Source organism: Malus sylvestris, chromosome 9, assembly GCF_916048215.2.
Source record: "Malus sylvestris chromosome 9, drMalSylv7.2, whole genome shotgun sequence".
Classification (NCBI taxonomy): Eukaryota; Viridiplantae; Streptophyta; class Magnoliopsida; order Rosales; family Rosaceae; genus Malus; species Malus sylvestris.
The window spans coordinates 30,549,021-30,570,534 of NC_062268.1; the positions used below are offsets into that span (position 1 = coordinate 30,549,021).

General features: G+C 37.6%; 3 protein-coding genes across 8 annotated transcripts; 2 read left to right on the top strand and 1 right to left on the bottom strand.

Moving 5' to 3' along the window:
- The first annotated feature begins 7,807 nt into the window (after nucleotides 1-7,807).
- On the top strand, nucleotides 7,808-12,810 carry LOC126582273 (caffeoylshikimate esterase-like). 4 transcript variants are annotated; one of them, XM_050246355.1, is made up of 9 exons: nucleotides 7,808-8,068; nucleotides 8,162-8,373; nucleotides 8,910-8,939; nucleotides 9,156-9,282; nucleotides 9,374-9,520; nucleotides 10,721-10,851; nucleotides 10,960-11,097; nucleotides 11,309-11,439; nucleotides 12,458-12,810. In XM_050246355.1, exons 1-9 carry the CDS (start codon nucleotides 8,011-8,013, stop codon nucleotides 12,540-12,542), a joined length of 1,059 nt encoding a protein of 352 aa, XP_050102312.1. In that variant the 5' UTR covers nucleotides 7,808-8,010; the 3' UTR covers nucleotides 12,543-12,810. The 4 variants fall into 4 exon arrangements, with proteins under 4 accessions (XP_050102312.1, XP_050102311.1, XP_050102313.1 ...); XM_050246354.1 differs by having other exon boundaries at nucleotides 11,309-11,407; XM_050246356.1 differs by having other exon boundaries at nucleotides 12,383-12,595.
- Nucleotides 12,811-13,028: 218 nt separating this feature from the next.
- LOC126582274 (protein ABA DEFICIENT 4, chloroplastic-like) lies at nucleotides 13,029-16,065 on the top strand. 2 transcript variants are annotated; one of them, XM_050246357.1, is made up of 7 exons: nucleotides 13,029-13,206; nucleotides 13,391-13,458; nucleotides 14,233-14,461; nucleotides 14,939-15,039; nucleotides 15,176-15,304; nucleotides 15,404-15,492; nucleotides 15,614-16,065. In XM_050246357.1, exons 1-7 carry the CDS (start codon nucleotides 13,044-13,046, stop codon nucleotides 15,765-15,767), a joined length of 933 nt encoding a protein of 310 aa, XP_050102314.1. In that variant the 5' UTR covers nucleotides 13,029-13,043; the 3' UTR covers nucleotides 15,768-16,065. The 2 variants fall into 2 exon arrangements, with proteins under 2 accessions (XP_050102314.1, XP_050102315.1); XM_050246358.1 differs by lacking the exon at nucleotides 13,029-13,206 and adding an exon at nucleotides 13,260-13,278.
- Nucleotides 16,066-17,187: 1,122 nt separating this feature from the next.
- LOC126582272 (mannose-6-phosphate isomerase 1-like) lies at nucleotides 17,188-21,122 on the bottom strand. 2 transcript variants are annotated; one of them, XM_050246352.1, is made up of 5 exons: nucleotides 20,543-21,122; nucleotides 20,231-20,380; nucleotides 18,219-18,431; nucleotides 17,816-18,082; nucleotides 17,188-17,703 (listed from the first exon to the last, which is right to left on the bottom strand). In XM_050246352.1, exons 1-5 carry the CDS (start codon nucleotides 20,903-20,905, stop codon nucleotides 17,386-17,388), a joined length of 1,311 nt encoding a protein of 436 aa, XP_050102309.1. In that variant the 5' UTR covers nucleotides 20,906-21,122; the 3' UTR covers nucleotides 17,188-17,385. The 2 variants fall into 2 exon arrangements, with proteins under 2 accessions (XP_050102309.1, XP_050102308.1); XM_050246351.1 differs by having other exon boundaries at nucleotides 20,231-20,398; nucleotides 20,543-21,121.
- Between the last annotated feature and the right edge of the window lie 392 nt (nucleotides 21,123-21,514).

Here is a 21,514-nt window from a genome sequence, read left to right on the forward strand (position 1 = left end):
TTTATAAATCCATTAAAATCTCTCACATTCTCAATTGAATACACCCCTAAGTTTAATTTTATGTGTTATTATTAGATTGGGTCTACTGTATTGCTTATTTGGTAAGTGTTTTTAAATGGTTAAAAAATGTTTTTAAAGAAAATGCTTTTAAAGTTAATCCTCAGTAAAAATACAAGTTAATCACACTTAATTAGTGTTTCTTGCAGAAAACAAGCACTTTTAAGTGCTTCTGGAACTGATTTTTTTTTTCTTCTAAAAACGTTTTCAATGGTTTAAAAGCACTTGTCAAACGAGCTTTTAAATTATGACTATTCATTGATTATTTACCTCAATTTTTTTATAATTTGTTTTGTCAAATTGTGATAAATGTCATTCTTTATTTATAAGTTTATGTTTTACACAAATTTAGGATTAAATATAAGAATTAAACATTGTTTCTCATTTTTCTTGCTCCTAATTCGTATCTCAATTTTTTTCTTCAAACTCCATCATAGATTAAAGGTGTTTACAAATCTATGTTGCAGGTACTATATTTATCATCATATATACTAGTATGGATTTATAAATCCATGGATGATGCAATTTTTGAACTATTTCCATAGAAGATAGGTAGATTAATTTTTATTTATTTTTATGGATACCTCTATCACAGGTTAAATGTATTTTATCAACATATGGTATATGTATATCTTTCTGATGGGAAATTTGGAAAAATAACCAAAATTTTTGACCACATATAGAATTATAACCAACATTTTTAGTTTATGATAATTATAACTAAAATTTGATATAAAAATACTAAATACCCTTACTAACAAATAAAGTTCCTGATTTACTCTTAACGTGAAAAACTACCAGTGCTGCAGCATGCATCGTCAATGTCACATCCCGGCCCGAGCCCCCACCACATCCCAGGCTCAACTCCACTGTAACACGATATTGTCCGCTTTGGGCCCCGACCACGCCCTCAGAGTTTTGTTTCTAGGAACTCACACCAGAGCTTCCCAGTGGGTTACCCATCATGAAATTGCTCTCGTGCGAACTCGCTTAACTTCGGAGTTCCGATGGAACCTGAAGCCAGTGAGCTCCCAAAAAACCTCGTGCTAGATAGAGATGGAAATATACATATAAGGTTTACAGGATCCACTTCCTTGAGCGATGTGGGATGTTACAATCCACCCCCTTTAGGGGCCTGACGTCCTCGTCGACACACATCCGGCCAAGGATTGGCTTGGCTCTGATACCAAATTGTCACATCCCAGCCCGAGCACCTACCACATCTCGGCCCCCGCCTCCGCCGTAGCACGATATTGTCTGCTTTGGGCCCCGACCACGCCTTCACGGTTTTGTTTATGGGAACTCACACAAGAACTTCCCAATAGGTCACCCATCATAGGATTGCTCTCGAGCGAACTCACTTAACTTCGGAGTTCCTACGGAACCCGAAGCCAGTGAGCTCCCAAAAGGCCTCGTGCTAGGTAGAGATGGGAATAAACATATAAGGCTTACAAGATCCTCACCCATGGGCGATGTAGGATGTTATAATCCACCCGAAGCCAGTGAGCTCCCAAAAGGCCTCGTGCTAGGTAGAGATGGGAATAAACATATAAGGCTTACAGGATCCTCACCCATGGGCGATGTAGGATGTTACAATCCACCCCCCTTAGGGGCCCGACGTCCTAGTCAGCACACTTCCGGCCAAGGATTGGCTCTGATACCAAATTGTCACATCCCGGCCCAAGCCCCCACAACATCATGGGCTCGACTCCACTGTAGCACGATATTGTCCGCTTTGGTCCTCGACCACGCCATCACAGTTTTGTTTATAGGAACTCACACGAGAACTTCCTAGTGGGTCACCCATCATGGGATTGCTTTCGCGCGAACTCGCTTAACTTCGGAGTTCCGATGGAACCCGAAGCCAGTTAGATATGATCCACTCCCTTGGGCGATGTGGAACCCGAAGCCAGTTAGCTCCCAAAAAGCCTCGTGCTAGATAGAGATGGGAATATACATATAAGGTTTACAGGATCCACTCCTCTCGGCAATGTAGGATATTACAATCCACCCCCCTTAGGGCCCGATGTCCTCGTCGGCACACATCCGACCAAGGATTGGCTCTGATACCAAATTGTCACATCCCCGCCTAGGCACCTACCACATCCCAGGCCCCGCCTCCGTCGTAGCACGATATTGTCCGCTTTAGGCCTCGACCATGCCCTCACAGTTTTGTTTCTGGGAACTCACATGAGAAATTCCCAGTGGGTCACCCATTATAGGATTGCTCTCGTGCGAACTCGCTTAACTTCGGAGTTCCTACAGAACCCAAAGCCAGTGAGCTCCCAAAAGGCCTCGTGCTAGGTAGAGATGAGAATATACATATAAGGCTTACAGGATCTTCACCTATGGGCGATGTGGGATGTTACAATCCAGCCCCCTTAGGGGCCCAACGTCCTCGTCGGCACACTTCCGGTTAAGGATTGGTTCTGATACCAAATTGTCACATCCCAGCCCAAGCCCCCATCACATCTCGGGCTCAACTTCACCGTATATTATCCGTTTTGGGCCCCTACCACACCCTCACGGTTTTGTTTTTGGGAACTTAGACGAGAACTTCCTAGTGGGTCACCCATCATGGGATTGCTCTCACACGAACTAGCTTAACTTCGGAGTTCCAATGAAACCCAAAGTCAGTGAACTCCCAAAAAGCCTCGTGCTAGATAGAGATGGGAATATACATATAAGGTTTACAGGATCCACTCCCCTAGGCAATGTGGGATGTTACAATCCACCCCCCTTAGAGCAATTCCACCCCTAAAGACTTTGCACCAGCACCCAGCTCATTTATTCACTTAAGTGAACAATAATATATCTCAGTGAACAGTAATAGGCCAAAGCATCTCCACCCCTAAAAAATAGCCTAGTCCATTTTATTAAAATATTATTTTTTTTATTATAAAATAATAAAAAATAATTTTTTTTTTTCTGAATTTATAAAAAATAAATAATATTTTTATTTTCTCCTTCCCATCACCGCCATTACCGTCGAACAAAAGCGAGCCCATCATCCAGTACTCAATATTATGCTGCATCTTGAGCCCTAAGTTCTTTGGCCACGAAGTATGCTTATGGATACTCCTCCTGAGTTTAACAAAACTTCTAAAGATGAGAACTAAAAGTTATTCAGGTCAGAAAGTTTACATATACTAATTCCTTAGACGAGCTTCTGAAAAGTAGACTTTAGCAATGACTTTGTGAATAAATCTGCTAGGTTGTCTTGAGAACAAATTTGCTTGACTTCAATATCTTAATGCTGCTGTTGCTGATGTGAAAAGAAGAATTTCAACACAATGTGCTTAGTGTTGTCTCCTTTGATGTATCATTTCTTAAGTTGGTCGACACATGCAGCGTTGTTTTCATAGATCGTTGTAGGAATGTCAACGATGGAAGAAAGACTGCTAATACTTCGAATATGTTCCATTACTGATATCAGCCAAAAGAATCCATGAGTATCTTCATGCAGGGCGAGAATTTCAGCATAGCTCGAAAAAGTCATAACTAGTGTTTGCTTGGTAGACCTTCAAGAAATTGCGATGCTTCTAATGGTAAAGACGTAACCTGTTTGAAAACATGCCTTGTGTGGGTTAAATAAATAACCTGCGTCAGCATAACCAACAAGGCAAGAATCAACCTAAGGACCGAAGAGGCAGGGGCTTCTCTCGAGGAGTTATAGGGCTAGAACAAATCCCAAATCTGTTGTACCTTTGAGGTAGCAAAAAATGTATTTAACACCTTTCAAGGTCTATATGTGGGCTCAATGTTGTGTCTTGCCAAAAGATTCACAACAAAGGAGATCCCCGGTCTAGTGCACTGAGCCAAGTACAATAAAGCACCAATTGTATTTAGGTATGGAACTTCGAGCTCTAACACCTCTTCCACATCCTCCTTAGGGCAGAAATGTTCTCGTTTAGCATTTAGTGTCCAAACTACCATACAAATACTCGAAGACTTCGCTTTATCCTCATTAAAACAACGCAACACTTTTCTAGTGTAGTTCGACTGATGTACTAGGATTCTATCCGAACAATACTTGATCTTCAAGTTTTCTTAAGATCTTTCATCTCAAATTCCAATTTTAAGTGTGCGGCAATTTTCTCAAGCTCTTCTGGAGTCTTAATAAGATTCATGACGTCAACATAAGCTGCAACAATCCCAAATCCGGAATATGACTTCTTGATCAACACGCATTGGCATAGTTCATTGTTCACATAACCCTAACTTATATATTCACTCACACGATTATATAACATTCGTCCAGACTATTTCAATATGTATAGTGATCTCCTCAGTCGAATCGAAAGGGTGTTAAGTGGTCTAGAACTATTTGATCTAGTGAATGTAAGTCCTTCTGGAACTTTCATGTAAATTTCCATATCAAAATCCCCATAGAGATACACGATTACCACGTCAATAAGCTACATATTTAGTTTTTCGGAAACTACCAAACTGATAAAGTAAGAACATTATAATGTCCATTATGGGAGAATACGTCTCCTCATAATTAATCACAAGGCATTGAGAGAAGTATTGCGCTACAAGGTGTACCTTATGTTGCACTATTTCATTCTTCTCATTACGCTTTCTTACGAAAACCCACTTGTAGCAAACGAGCTTTACATGTGTAAGTGTATGAGCTACGTGTCAAAATTTCGCAAGTGAATCGAGTTCAACTTCGATTGCTTGTCTCCAGTTTGGCTAATCTGTTCTACATCGACACTCAATAATGGAATGTGGTTCAATGTCATGCTTAGCATGATATCAGTAGCTACTATGTATGCAAAGACATCGTCGACTATCATCTCAGTCTGATTCCAAAGCTCATCCAAATTTTCATAATGGACCGAAATCTCATGATTCTCGGAAGGTGGATTCGTCTCGTTCAAGACATTTTCGTAATCTATAATAACCTTATGTGTTGGAATGGTTGAGTAGGCAATGGTTGGATGCACACTAGGTTCACTGGTTTATGATGTTTTACTCCTCTGGGTTGTGAATCTTTTGAACCAAGAAGTCTGCTACGCTTCTAGGTAAAAACAAATGATTGGTTGGCCGTCAATGTACCAGGCCACGAGCTAGGTGCAGCCGATCCTCTTTTGAGGACGACTCATCCTTTTAGGGCGAAATTACATCATATGTTTGGTACGCCAATCCTTGAAGGTGCATTCACAACAAATATATGTGATCTCATCACTTTTGCTAGATCGATAAAAGCATCCAGCATGCTTTGAACAATACTCTATATACCTAGAATACAAATTTCAGTTTCAGACTAGGCAGTGCAGAGATCTAAATGAGACATAATGGTGGTAATCCACGACAATTCGTGGTGCTCTTCTAGAATTTTAGCATTCTTATCTTTGTCTAATGATAGAAAAATTGTTTCATCAAAGTGACAATCCGCAAAACATGTGGTAAAGTGATTGCCTATCAAGGGCTTTAAGTAGCTAATAACCGGCATAAATTCCTATTCTTCTCTAATGACCCATTTTGGTATGTAATGGTGGCTATATTGGTACATAGACTGCACACCAAATACACATAAGTGCAAAACGTCAGGCTCATACCCAATAACTAACTGTAGCGATGAATGAGATTGGGTAATAGTGGTCCTCAAGCGGACCAATATGGTTGCATGCAATATTGCATAGCCCCAGGCAAATAGCTTGGTTCGCATAACCAAGGTCCAAGCTATCACTAGAAAGAGCTTTATAAAAACTTATCCCATGACGTTTTGGGTATGAACATGGGGTACTGGATGTTCAACTTCAACCCCAACATTGCAATAATCATCGAAAGACTGCGATGTAATCTTTCCAGTATTATCCAATCAAATGGACTTAATTGAATAATTATGGTGGTGAGCCATAAGCTTAATGATTTGAGTTAGGAGTTTCACAGAGGCAAAATTGCTCATAGACAATAAATAGACATGAGACCAACATGTTGATGCATCAACGAACACCATAAAACATCTGAATGGTCCGAATGTTGGTTGAATAAGTCCACAAATATTCCATTGAATCTTATGAAGAAACTTAGGGGGTTGTGAATAATCTTTGTAGTTAAGGGTTGAGGATTCAACTTCCCCAAGATACATGCTTTACAAGACAAGTTTCCAGGATAAGGCATTCTAGGACTTGAAGAAGTACTTGACGTTACCTCTCTTACTATCCAAGCTAGAGGCAGAGGAGAATTTGTACATCTATATAGCTGTATTCAAAGTAGTAGTGTTCTTTGTCCTCATATGAGTAGAGCTTGGGGCTCAACTGGCTGTATTTTACATTTCTAAAGCTCTCCTCGATGTTGACCTATTTACCAAATTATTGCCTAAGAGCTCATTTCAAAAGCACGTTAGAAGTATTGGGTGTTGGATAAATAGGGTCTAATTGCTATATTAATTCACATAGAAAATTAAGAAATAATTCATGCAATTATATATTAAAATTAATGCATACACATGAGTAACCAATGTTAAATGAACATGATATAATGGATTAGAAAAACCTAAAAATTCGGTCGAGACAAGTGTTAGACACTCTGTTCTTAAGACAAGTTTACGCCCCACTACGGTGCTCATGGTTGATCGGCGCTTGTCTTTCAAGATACAACAACCACGTCCTTCTAATAGTAGCACTCCAAATCACAAGGCTCCATGAACCACGATTGTGTTGAAAAACTCTCTCATATGGACTTAATGAGATTCTCTAATATTTAATGCACTCTATGTATGATTTTGTAAAACAATGAAAAGTTATTTATGATTATAGGGGGCTTCCCTATTTATAAAAGTAGAGATACCTCTTTGGAAAACATGTGACTATTCATGAAGAATCAAAAGTTGCAACTCTTCATTTGAATAGACACATCTATATACCAAAAGCCTCAACTTCTAATTTCCATTCAATTAATAAATTTAATATAATAATAATAATAATAATAATTTAAATATTCCAACAATGGGTTACGCAGACTTTCAGAGCTAGCGTAAGGCATCTTGTCGATGTCGATGTTCAAGGAAGCGTCCAATGTGCTAGTTAGGGGGAGGCATCTCGAAGATGCCAACACTTTGGCATGTGTACTCTTTTTGCCTCTATTAAGTTTATTATCCCACTAGTTTTTGCTTAGAAAGGTTTTTAATGAGGCACTAGTTCTGGTCTTCCGACCAGACAGTAACAGTCATCCGTCACTTGAGCCATGCCTGAAGTCATGGAAGTCCTCTTAAGGAGTTTTGCCATTCTGCCCACGGAGATTGCCCATTTTTCTGGGTCATCCATATAAATAACATACATTTTATTTTTGAGAGAGACAAAGACGAGACATTGACATGAAGTTCATGTGATTACCTAACTGAGCAATTTGTGAACGTCCAAAGGAGAGGGTTACAAGAAATTTTATGTTCGTCCTCCAATTGATGTAGTTGTTGTAACCACTAGGCTATTAATTCCTCAAATAACTATTCATTTCTCAAGTAAATGTTATAATCAATTATATGGCTTAACCGAACTTCTCATCCTCATAGTATAAAAATATCGATATACTAAAAAAAAAAAAAAAAAGTAAATGTTATAACCATTAAGCCATTGATTCTTTAAATGAATTGCTCATTCATTCCTCAATTGATTGTGACACTTGATTCTCTTAATTAAATTACTCACATCACTATATAAAAATGATCATGCCTCACATTAAAATATACTTAAAAAATAAAAATAAAATTTCAAATAGAATTCTCTTATTTCTCTCTCAAATTATTTTCTCGATCATTTTTTTTTCTTTTTATTTGTTCAATAATCAATATTAAAGGCTTCCCAACCAGATCGCATCTTCAAGTCTGTAGATAACATAATTAAATTATTTTAATTTCCGAAAAGACAGATTCTGGTTTGGCTTCCTCCTACCCGGCGATTCCATTTATTTCTACAATTAATCATTAATTTAATAAAATCTCAGATGGCGTTGAAACTCGCCAAGCCATACAGATACAGTCGCCACCCTTTTTCTCTTCCCGGTACAATTGACCTTACTTCCCGCTCCAGTTGATTTATCATTTGGTTGTTCTCGTTTCTGACTCCAGAAAGAAACTCCGTTCGAAACGTTTCAGAGCTCAGGGCGGTCCCGTTTTGTTTCCGAATTAGAAAGAGGAAGAAGAGCACAGAAGCAGCAGCAATGGCGCCCAAGAAGCGGCAGCTGCCAGGCGTCGACGAGAAACTGCAGAAGCTTCTGGATGCAAACATGGATGAAGCTCCCGCCAGACGGCGCGCTCGTGAGGCCTTCAAGGAAATTCAGCTTGGGATTGACCACATTCTGTTCAAGGTATTTTGTTTGGCTGTTTTTCTGTCTGTTTACTTGTGGTATTGGTAAAGTGGACTTTTTATTCATTATTTTTTTGTGGGGTTGTTTTAGTTAGATTGAGTTGTAGGTGGCCAAGTTGCCTGTTTTTCGCGCAAGTTGTAATTTGTGAGAGTGTAATTGGGTTTTGTAGTGGGTTGGTGATGATTGACACGGAAACTTGTAAATTTGGCTCAATGAGAATAAGTGGTTGGGAGGAATGGATGAACTATTTTTCAAAGTAAATTTTTTTTTTTAATTTTTTAATTTTTTTTTACATTGACATTATTATTGCTGCTCAAAAAATTGGTCCCTAAGTTTGTTTTCGGTTCGGTCTTGCAGTCCACACAAGCACGAACCGCTACTGAAACTGGCTATTTATACTATTTTGCTTTGGTTGTTTTGGTCATGTTTCTTAAATGGTAGTTCGAGTTCAGGATGTTATGTAATTGTTAAGGGGTTGCAGACATTTTTTAATATTAGTAATGTTTATTGTTTTATATTTTTTGGTTAATTTGCAGACACCGACTGATGGATTGAAAATGGATGAGGTAATAACTCTTTTATGATGGTAATCAACTTACATTGTTATTTCATTCGTACTTATGTCATTTCAAGTTTCTCTGCTTACCTATAATTAAGTTTAAGCGATCATGTAACATGCTAGGATTCGTTATTCATAAGCATTGGGCCCCCGTTTTAGATTTCCAAAGTTTCTGCGGTCTATTTTTCGTTTGAAGATGATCACAGCATATTCTATTGTGTAGTCATATGAGGTGAACTCCAGGGGACTGGAGATCTTCTGCAAGAGTTGGCTTCCAGCGACATCTCGTCCCAAAGCAATAGTGTGTTACTGTCATGGCTACGGAGATACTTGCACTTTTTTCTTTGAAGGCATGTAACCTGTGATGAGAGTATTTGCTGACCAAATTTCTGCGTTTGACATGCTCCTTTGTGGAACCTAATCGTTTCATGATATCTGCAGGAATTGCAAGGAAGCTGGCATCAAATGGGTACGGAGTTTTTGCAATGGATTACCCTGGCTTTGGTCTCTCAGAAGGTCTTCATTGCCATATTCCCAACTTTGACAGACTTGTAGATGATGTCATTGAGCATTACTCCAAAGTCAAAGGTACGCTAAATATATATTAACCTTCCTGTTAGAACTTTCTAATGTGAGTCAGTGAGAAGTATGGGCCTGGAAATCTGAGGGTCAAATGAACTCTAATGGGGTGTTTGGATGACGGATTTCCAAGTACCAAGGGATTAGGATACATTGGTATGAAATGCACTAGAAAAATTAGGTAGAGGGATTGAAACTGCTCAAAATGGGAGATTATATTCACACACCCTAAATTACTTCTCCCACATCTTTATAATTTTTTAATATTTTTCTATCAAGTGTTAGTGGCATGTAGAAAATATTAAAAAATTAAAAAGGTGTGGGAAGGTAATTTGGGGTGTGTGAATATAATCTTTCAAAATCAATTTGCTCACTTATGACCTCCTCCAACCCTAAAAACTTAGCAGATGAAAAGTGATGTCAAAAACCAAATTCAGGGAAAGTTTTACTCATGACGTAATGTAGCTCTTCTCAGCTACTTATTCTTTTGTACTTTGCATCTGAAATAGAGAATTAAACTCCTTGGTTGCAGGGCCGGCCCTGAGGGAGTGCAGGTGGTGCACCCCACCAGGCCCTAATTTTGAAAGGAAAACTAATGAAAAGGGCTTGAAAACTTTGAGTTTTAACGATAAGGACAAAATAAAGGGTAAAGTGAATAGTAACAGGTTTGACTTTTTAGTGTAAAAATGTAGTTTTTCGTTAAAGTGAACAGTACTGGGAGCTTTTCGTTAAAGTTCCCAATTTTGAAAGGCCCCCGAGTGTATACATACTATATATAAATATGCGAATATATTATTATAAAAAATAAATAAAGAAAAATAAATAAAAATAAAAAAATAACCCAAAAAATTCAAAACTAGGTGCTCTTTGATGCATGAAATGCATATCCACCTACCACATGATCATATGTTTTTATAATTTATGTGCTGAAACTATTTTATAGGAAAAACTAAAAATATCATTTGTAACTTCTTTTCATGGTTCATAGTGAGAGTTTCAGTTAAAATTTCGCACAAGACCCTCGAAATTTCAGGGCTGGCCATGCTTGGCTGATGGTAGATCTTTTTATTTATTTTTATTTCCCATGGAACAATCAAGTGATAGACTAAAGGATACGTCTGGGTCTGTCTGTTCATTGAACAAGAAAATAGACAAAACGCCATCTTCATTTCAATTGTTAATATTTACAAACTTTGGTTTGGAGCGCAGAGCAGCCTGAGTTCCGTACACTCCCGACCTTTCTCTTTGGACAGTCCTTGGGTGGAGCTGTAGCACTGAAAGCTCACCTAAAACAACCTAGTGCATGGAATGGCGCAATACTAGTTGCACCAATGTGCAAGGTAAATTCCATAAGATTGTGTTAAGCATTGGGAAGAAGGTTTTTCCTTAATTTTCACCTTCATTCACTTAAAAGGTGTAAATTTTTTTTTTTTTTAAATTTTATGTAGATTGCAGATGACATGGTTCCACCATGGCTACTAACACAAATCCTGATTGGGGTGGCCAAGTTCCTTCCAAAGAAAAAATTGGTTCCACAAAAGAATCTGGCTGAGGCAGCATTTAGAGACTTGAAGAAAAGAGAAATGGTTAGTCACTTAGTCTCTTTTCTTTGATGAATAATTTCAAGTAGTGAAAACATGGAGGGTCTTATGTTCATAAGATGGGTGGTAATGCTATTTTACTAGCTTTCTCAAGTTGTTCTAATCAGTTATCTATGTCATGATTTGATGCATCATTTCTTTTTTAATCTTCTTGCAGAAGTTGTGGGTGATAATTTGTTCATTTTCCTGAATGCAGACAGCCTATAATGTTATTGCTTACAAGGATAAACCACGCCTGGAAACTGCTCTAGAAATGCTCCGAACTACTGAAGAGATAGAACACCAATTGGAAGAAGTATGCCAATCCATGACTCCTTTTTTATTACAGTTAATTTCTAAACCAATTGAACCACCATTTTAGTTTTCTTTGATTGCATCAAGTTCTATTCAGTATGTTCAGTGTGAACCTTTTCCCTTAATATGTAACGCCTGTTGCTTCATATTCCCTAATCTCTTCTTTGTTCTTTCTGGTGGTTAACAGTTCCCGTGTCTACATAACTAGGTGGTAATTCTTATTAAGCTTAATCCACAGATGTCATCTGAAGTAACTTTAACCCATTACAGTTTGACTGGATTACAAATCCAAAAAAGAAATAAATGCAACTTTAATATTTACATATATAACCTACTGCTCTTTTAGATTATGATTCTTGATATGAAGTAGCAGTAGCACAGGACAATTACACCACATTTCCATGGACTGTCGATGATGTGTTTTCCTAGAAACCATTTTTCTGTATCCAGTTTGACATGACCCTATTTGGTTTAGCTTCTGCTTATTGAGGTTCAGGTTGGGCTTCATTTCTTTTAGACCAATGAAGATCAGTGGTATTGCACTCAGAACCAACCTGAGTCTTGCTTGCAGACCCCTATTTGACTCTAGAACCAAGATGTACTAATTAGGACCTTCACAGCCAGTAAACCTATGTTAGGTATCTTTCTGTCAATAAAGCCCTGTACATCTTTCTGAAATTTCCACTAGTTTCAATATATGTTAGTTAAACGCAAAACTGTCCGAAAAGTTTGTAAAATTGTTGAAACAGAATCTAGTAGGTTGTGGTAGTTTCTTATTCTTTTGGGACGGTGCAGGGGACTGGACAACCGGTGTTAGTTGGCTCTGTCTTTTCAACAAATACACGATTTTGTTTCAAATTATAGATATTATATTTAACGGTTTACCCAAAAAGTTCAGTGTATTTCAGTATAATTTAGCAGCAGCAGCATATAAATTCTAAATTTATTAGGTCACTGCGAATAAATTTCATTACAGGTCTCTCTTCCATTATTAATCCTGCATGGAGAGGCTGACATTGTAACTGATCCAGCTGTGAGTAAGGCCCTGCAGGAAAAGGCAAGCAGTTCCGACAAGAAACTCATACTTTACATGGATGCATATCATTCCCTTTTGGAGGGTGAGCCAGATGAAATGATAATTCGAGTTCTTAGTGACATCATTTCGTGGCTTAATGAACACAGCGAAAAACTAATAGGCAGCTAAGGGAAGGGGAAGAATAAGAAGCACTGGAAGAGTGTCTATTGTGAATGTACTGATTTTTTGCCGAACAACATTGGATTATTGTATTATTTATGGAAACAATTCAAATAAATTATGTCTATTTCTCCACTTTCCTAAGGGAGCCTCGAGCTTTTGTAATTTTTTCCCTCTTGCTTGGTGAATAAAATTTTAAGTTTTTTTAGCAGTTAATAAGATTATAGTTAGTTAAATACTTAAATTACTGTTGTATTTAATTAGTATTTATTTCATTAAAACTGGAATATTATTTTATCAGAACCTGTATTGGATTGTAGCCTTGAGGAATGAAGGATCAGTTCCTCTTTGCTAGAGAGTGAACGTTATCCATCCATTTGAAAAAAATATATGAATTGTCATTTTCTTCTGTTGTTTGGACCACTGAGAAAGCTACAAACAAATGCAGTACAAGTGGGCTGTGGGAATGCGACTTTCTTACCCAGGAATGTGTTACGCAACGACGCCGTGGTATTCCAAACCAATAACGAGCTGCCATATGTTTGATTTTTCTACGTGGCAGTTAATTATTAGTTTGGGATATCGTTACAGTTACGTCTCAGAAGGTAAGTCTCCTATACCCTCCCCTCTCGCTCTCTCCAAGCTTGGTGTCTCTACTGTTATCTGCGAGTGAAACTGTAGTTTTTTTCAATTATTGAAGTTCTTTCCTTATCTTCATTTTTTTTCCGAATTCCTAATTTCAGTACTGTAAAAACATATTATGGAGCAGCCATTATTACTTGTATACAGGGCTTTCTGGTCTCACAACAGAGATGGCCTTCTCTTCTTGCTTTTGCCATTCTCCATTGTCCTTCAAGGTGTGACTTCTTCTAAGCTTTCCAAGCTTCATTTTCTCTTCCCTCCATTTTTTTTCTCCTGTTCGGAACGTTTCTCTGGGAATGATTAAGTATATAATACCCTGTTCCCTTGCAGTTTTTGGATTTATAGTTGTGTTGTTTAATTCTGTTTGTGGTTAAAGCCTTTCTCTGGGTGTCAAAATGGGTGTTTGCTAGAGTAGTTTACTTGGATTTACGATTTGTATACCCCAATGCTGTTTTCCTTGGCCATGAAAATACGTAATTGTTCTTCTTTTAAAATTGAAAAGTCCATTGCATTTTACCTGTAATTTTGTTATCATATTGTCTTTATGATAACTAGAGGTCGCACTTGGTGCGATGGCAAGTGCCTTCGCCCATGAGCGGTAGGTCTCGGATTCGAGACTTGAGAGCAGCCTCTCCATAAATGGAGGTAAGGTTAGCCGACATTCACCTCTCTCAGACCCTGCGTAAAGCGGGAGCCTTGTGCACTGGGTACGACCTTTTTTATTGTCTTTATGATAACTGTGGCAGCAATATTTAAAAATCTGGAAAGAGACATTTCACCATTCCTTAGAATTGATCCCATTCCCATTGGGTACGGCGATGACGCGAACATGTTTGATGCTTGTGTAAAGCTTTCCTTTGGTATAAGCGTTAATTTAGAGCTCAATGGGGGGATGGATGTGAAGTTTTGGTATAAGCATTAACGTGTATTCCGATATAATGTTCTGAGTTGGGAATCTTCTGTTACAACTAAAGTGTCGTTTCTCATAGGTTGACTATGGCAAGAAGACTATAAGACATTGGAGCAACGATACAAGTGCACAAAGCTTCACATTTACGCTGAGAGGTTATAACACCGAAGTCTTAGGTCAACAAGTTGTGACAGTGGAATCTCACATGCACAAGGACTGGAGTTTTGTCGGAGGTTCAACAGTTCCCATAAGACCGAAACTTGAAAGATACATTCCACGTCGAAAATGCTCTGGAGTATACATGTCATGTAATCCTTTCTGCTACTTTTAATGCTTTTCGTTTATAATTGATATCATTTGCAGTGTTGCGTGGTTGATTTGAATCTTGCTATGTGTTGTTAAGTGCAAAAGTTAGGATATTTGACCGTATGAAGATAAAAGCCCACGAACATCATTAATAAGATGTTGAAGTACTCATTACTGGAATTCCTTCCTATAAAATAGTTACCAGTAGCCGTGTCATATGATGCACAAGTTTGACAGACTGATAGTTTTAAGAAGTGCAAAATCATCTTATTTCTTCTCTCTAAAAGGAATGGTTTATCGCCATTACTTGTTCATGATTCGTTTATTATCTCCATTACTTGTTCATGATTCGTTTATTATCTGTTGACATCTCATAATAGTGTGAGTGATAATGAGGATGGGAGGGCTGGGGGTCGTCTTAGCTTCAAATACCATCTATATCAATAAGGTTAGTGTATTTTTCGTTTTTGTGCGCTCAGGGTTGGCAAGTTCTCAAATTGCTAGTAGAGTTTTTACCTTGGGAACGACTGCAGTTCTCCCATTTTATGCCCTCATGGTTCTGGCACCTAAAGCTCAACTGGTATGTTCTTGGTATGTATGCTTTCATGCCATAAATGCTTCTTATTGTTATTATTTTTCATATCAGTATAATCTTGCATGATTTGCCCAACCTAAATTGATGGACCTAATTCGCTGAAGTCACTTAAAAAATGCAGACGAAAGTATTTACAGAGAGTAGTATACCATATGTTCTGCTTGGAGTTCTCTATGCCTATCTACTATACCTCTCTTGGACTCCTGAAACGCTGCAGTTGATCTTTGGAAGTAAATACTGGCTGCCTGAGGTGTGTACAGTTATTAGTAATATACAAGTTAAACAACCCTTTCTCGCATGTTATGAAATTTTATACAAGTTTTTCCCCCTACCTATGTACTATGTGCAGCTGACTGGTATAGCAAAGATGTTCACCAATGAGATAACATTAGCTTCTGCCTGGATTCACTTGTTGGTTGTTGATCTCTTTGCAGCAAGGTCTCTCTCTCTCTCTCTCTCTCTCTCTCTCTCTCTCTCTCTCTCTCTCTCTCACACACACACACACACACACGACCATGCATGCAAAGACAGTTCTAACACTTTATGTTCATTGATCCAGGCAGGTTTTCAGCGATGGTCTGCAAAACCAAATAGAGACTCGACATTCAGTTTCTCTTTGCCTGTTTTTCTGCCCCATCGGAATACTTACTCATGTCATTACCAAAGCACTTACTAAAAGTGGTGGAAGCTTAAGCGGTCACAGTATACATTGACAACTAAACTAGGCTGAAACAATCTAAGAATTTCGGGAAGTTGGAAAAAAAACAACTTTCACTTGAATGAAGTCGCTTAATTTTATAGATTCCTTTAAATCACTGATCTTATTGGAATGATTGCTGTTAGTTGTTACCATTGTATTGAGCCAAGAGCACTAATTGTAGCAATTTAGTTCTGGCACCTCTTCATCTTCTTTCTTGCACCTCGATACATAGACGTCGTAGGAAGCCTTTGTTGCTTGTTCTCTCTGTAATGTCTTGCTCCTCGATACATAGATGTGGTTTGTTGTATTGATGTTCTAGTGACCAGTAAGAGTTTCCAGCACCACTGAGGACACATGCCAATTGTCGAACCTCGTGTAAGTTCCATATGGTATCAGAGTGGGATCGTCTGCTGTTTTTTTCAATTCAATCTGATGACGACGATCCAAAGTATGAGGAATGCTTTGCCTGTTGCCAGCCAGTATCAGCAATCCAAGGTCTTGAGATTTTCTTTTTATTATTCTGCATGACATCTTTGGATCTCTGTCAAGGAGATGCATGGAATTCAAAACAATGCAGACATGATTTTTCAGTTGAACAAGGATAAAAGCAGATGTCCTCATTCACCAAACAATTCAAAACTGCTCTGTATTTTTTTTTTCTAATGTACCAGGATGATGATGGTCTGAACGTGACAGGCAGGTTTTACCCTCCTATCCGTGTTGAAGGGGTTGCCCACGACATGGTGTTGGAATGTTTATGGAAGTGCTCTGGCAAACTTATGTGAAAGTGCTTATGGTTTGTAGAAGTGCTTTCTTGTGAAACACCTTCTAGGCATTTCTTCAGGTAGCACATTGAACTGTTTCTAGAAATTATTTGGATATTTGTAGCAAACGCAAAAGTGCTTCCCACATAAGCAATCATAAAGGCTTCCCTTTAATTTCCACTAGAATTTACTCATTCACGTTCTTAACACACCCCTCTTTATTTAAGACCACCAAATATGATAAATCAAAACAGAAATAACATGCACGATTAAATAGGGATGTAGAGAAACAATAGGATATGTGCATATCACATCGTTATACTAACTGTCAGCTTAAGGCTGGTGTGGCATGATCCCACTAGATCAAAGCGTTGGGCCGTACACTTATCTTCTTTTTAGCCCGTTTATAAATTATTGTGGGTCTAATAGCCATCAAAGCTATTGACACTTCTTACTGACAGAAACATTGATTTCAATAGTTCTCTCTTTTTTAACTAACTAGTAACTACGGTTAAAGGGTATCTATTTTCACTTGTAAGTTAGAATTCTTAGCTTTGACTCACATAGATGGTGAAGACTATTAAATTTGTGTTGAATTTGATACTTACTTAGTGACTTGTCTATTGTGTCACAAACGATTTAAATGGATCTTTTTATATATAAAAAAAGGACTCAAATTGATGCATTTTTTATTCCGTATAATTCTTACTACATTTCATTGCACACCAGCACAGGCATTCTCATGACAGTGCTAATATTATTATTACATTTATTACATACGCTTATTGTAAAAAAAATCAAAAAATGCAAAATTCATAAATTGTGTGCTTTACGCTAAAGCTAAGGTGTGCAGCTGTTTAGTGAAATTCATGACGCTTGGAAGAACATGCTGCTCACACCCGCTCGGTATATCTGCAACTCGGATGCGCCTGTTATGCGAATCCGAGTGTTTGCTGGTGCGAAAAGAACGTCTCCTTCTGTAATTACATCACCTTGAACATTGCTTGCATACATGATTCCCTCCCCGAACGTGACCACAAAAATCGAAGGCCCCGGGACTGCAGGGAACTCTGCCGATTCTCCCTGCGGAAGTTGACAGCGATCAACCTCAAATTCATCGAAAGGTGGGAGGTACCTTGTCACATAAGGACCTATTGCAACTCCTTGCAGGATGTCAGGATACCCCTGCAAAAGAAAATATATCAAATTTCGGACATGTATGCGAAATGCAAGGAAACTTCGCACCAAGCAAGTAGACGTTAAGAGTGAATTCCACGGCGGGGATGCAGTATTTTACCTGCTTGTATGACAGCATTGAACAAAGGGTTTGAACATCCATATGCTTTGGAGTAAGGCCAGCCCTCACTACATTGTCCGAGGTTGCCATGCACTCAACGCACTCGCCAAATATGTAAGCGTGAGGTTCATTAGCTCCGATGTACAGCGCTTCGCCCGGATTAAGCTTCACATGGTTCAAGAAGAAGGCAGATATAACACCCACATCAGTTGGATATTGCTTTACCAACTGCAACACCAACTGTTCCTTCTCTGTCAAAAGCCTTGCCTGCCAAAAGAGCGAAAACAGTTACAGAAATTCAGAATGATCATAGCAGGATCTTCAATCAGATCATCCTACGGGCGAAGAACTTGCCCTTAAACGTAATTTGACAGTTACATTGAAGAAAAACGCATCGACCAACCTGACTTTCGGCGTGTAAACGATCTTTCATTTTAGTAATTACTGTGGTTATCATCTCTTTGCTAGCTAACATGAGGTGGGTGAAAAGTGAACGCAGAGCAGACTTAACTTTCTCCTCCTCATCTAGATCAGTGATTCCGGATACTTTTTTTGCTTCTTCACTGCCAACCAGTTCTTCAATCTCAGGGACATTATCAAGCACAACTTTGAGTTCCTGTAAACAAAATACGAAAATTGTAATTACACTTGTAAATTATAAGTAATTATAATTAGTTGGTATTGCCACAGAGATCCCAGCAGAGAAGGCAATATTCCTTTAGAGGATAAACAAATGGGAAGAAAAAGGTATCCTGGCAGGAAATTCTGAAAGGCAGAAGAAAGTAACACTACACCTGCTATTGACCTCAATTATTAAATATAATCTAAGTTTAATTAAAGAAATAGCAGTCAAAACGTCCACTATGATGGAATCCAATATTATGGTAGTGGAATTCTTAGTTGCATTATGATTTGAAGGTTTAATTTATTTACCGAGCGTCAGAGAGTATGTCAGCAAATGTATCAGTTTTGTCATTTGTGCGTAAAAATATTTAGTAATATGATTGTTTAGATTTGCTAACATAGTCTTTAGTATATAGATAATGTCCACATAATAGTATGGGCTTCCTTACCGTAAAACCTCAATAAATGAATGTTCAATAAAATAATAACCTCAATTAAATAATAAAATTTTTTGATCCCAACTCGACTCTAAACTACATATTAATAAAATACTCATTGTCAACTAAAATTCTATGAAATTATCAGTTTAACCATTTAATTAAAATGAAATATGAAAAAGAAATATGGGCAAAAATTTAATTTCACAACCAAAATTTTGCTTTTTTTTTTTTCAAAGTCTAACCTACATGTAATTCTGACATATCTCTAATTAAAAACTATAAAAAATAAAAAATAAAGCTTCTCCCCAACTATCACCCTCTTCGTCTCTCCTCCTACTTCAAAAACAAATTACTGTATTAAGATAATACTCTTGCTAAATGCATAAGATTATTTACTTAGAAATCGTTTACTTAACAACTTCTATTTTCTTAATCCAGCTCTTTTTTCAAAATATGATTCTTAAAAGAAAAATAAACAAAAAATAAAATTCTTTATAAATAAATAATTATTCATTTATCGATAAATTAATAAATTATTTATTTATCAATATAATAATAACTTCTTTCAAATAATAATTTTTTTAGGCCTCAAATTATTCATTTATAAAGTTTTATTGTATATTAACGAGTGTGTGATTCTAATATTGTTAATTGTTTTTACCAATTAAAGCGAAAATGGTTTGATTCCTAAACAGTTGGAAGGAGAAAAAGTAATTTTTCAACTCATTTGGTATTATATCATTCTCTGCCCTAATAGTCCTCAATAATTCTAATTTTGACCAGGTAAAGGGCCAATTATTCAATGGACCCCATGCAGGATTCCAACTAGTTTTGTTTAAGGGCGATGCTAGAATGAATAAAAAAAAATTATTACTTTTGTAAATCACATGATGTGACAGTTGATGGTTAAACTTTTCTTTTAAATTATTGAGAAATAAGTTTAATAATCAAACGTCACATTATATGATTTACAAAATACGATTTAAAAATTAATCACCCCAACATTTCTTTTGTTTAATATCAAAATAAACAAAACAAAAGGAGGCACGGAAACATTCAAAAGTGTTAATGATTGTCATGAAAAGACTCAGCGACCAAACAAGTCAAGCCGACCCAATGTTTTGGGAAATTATGCATCCCAGATATATCCCCTATTAGTATCTCTATCATTCGCTCATGCTCAGAAAAATGCTAAGACAGCTTGTGTTTAGAGAGATGTTAAGACGGGAATATACAGTCAATTATATGTTAGAGTCTGTTGGTTAAAAACTATCTTCAGATTTTTATCATTTTTTGAAATTAAATCAACACGAATCAAACCTGAAATTAATAAAAACATGAAAATCATTACCTTAAGATTGATAAAACCACAAAGAGCCTCGAAGTGTGTGGTAGCAAGGGCCATCTCAGGCTTGTGATTGGCATCCTTGTAAACATTTGGCATCAACTTGTGCAAAATCTTGGCCAAATCCTTATCTGGGTGTGCCTGTATTGACAATGCCTTTCCCACAGAAAGCACCTGAAAACCACGATAAACACACAAACACCAAACAAAGAAAACTCCACACCAGAGTCCACACCCCCAATTTTTGGAACAAACACAATCCCAAAAAAATTAAAAATTAAAAATTAAAATAAAAATTAAGGGAAAAAAATGGAGTACCTTGAACAGAAAAGGGAGGTCAGAGCCCCACTTTTGGATCACCTTCTCACCAAGCACATTTGGGTTTTTGGAAATCCAATCTTTGAGAGATATAATCTGAGACCCAATTGGGAAAAACCCATTATTCTCATCCGAATTCCGAATCAAAAAAGAAGGTCCAGACTCATGGGTTCCCATCCAAAATTCAGCATATGATTTTTGTGGGTTAATCCCAGAACCAGAGTTGAAAGCAGAGAGCCTGGCCACTTGGGAATCTTGACCCCTCTTCCCCCAATCGTAGTTTTGGATGGAGCATCTCAGCCGCTGAATCAAACCCGCCCTCTGGTTTTGGTTCTTCATTGACTTCTTGCCGACGGAGTCCATGAATGATTGGACAATTCAGTCGAGTTGTTATAATAAAACCGCTATCGTTTCACCTCGGTAAAGAAGAGGGAAAAAGGGAAAACGGAGTGTGCGAATGAAGGCTAAGAGAAGTGAATGGAATGGGAATGAGATGCGCATAAGATGGTGGTGGCCATGAGGGAGGGATTTGAAGAAGAAGTTGCTGCTTTTATAAGTGTTTGAAAGGGAAGAGAGAGAGAGGGAGGGAAATTACTTAGAGAGAGAGAGAGTGAAGGGGAAGTTAAGAGAAAGAGATAGAGAAGGAAAGTGGCAGTGGGGCCTACACTGCCATAAGTCTCATGACTTTACCCACAAAAAGTGTTTCCAGTTCTCCTCTCCCTTACCATGTCATTCTTTCCCTGTCAGATTAAATACTTGTTGCTTTCTGCAGTTGCGGGAAACTTCCTACACTACTTTTTTCTCACGATATTTAACCGTCAATCACTCGTTTAATAGTACTTATTTACTTATAAATGAGGTATTAAGTTCGACGCTTATTATTATCGAGTTTGATACCAACTTATTTTAATAATTTGGACGAAGTTTAACATGCTTAAATATAAAATATACACTTGTTTTGTAAAAGTAGTT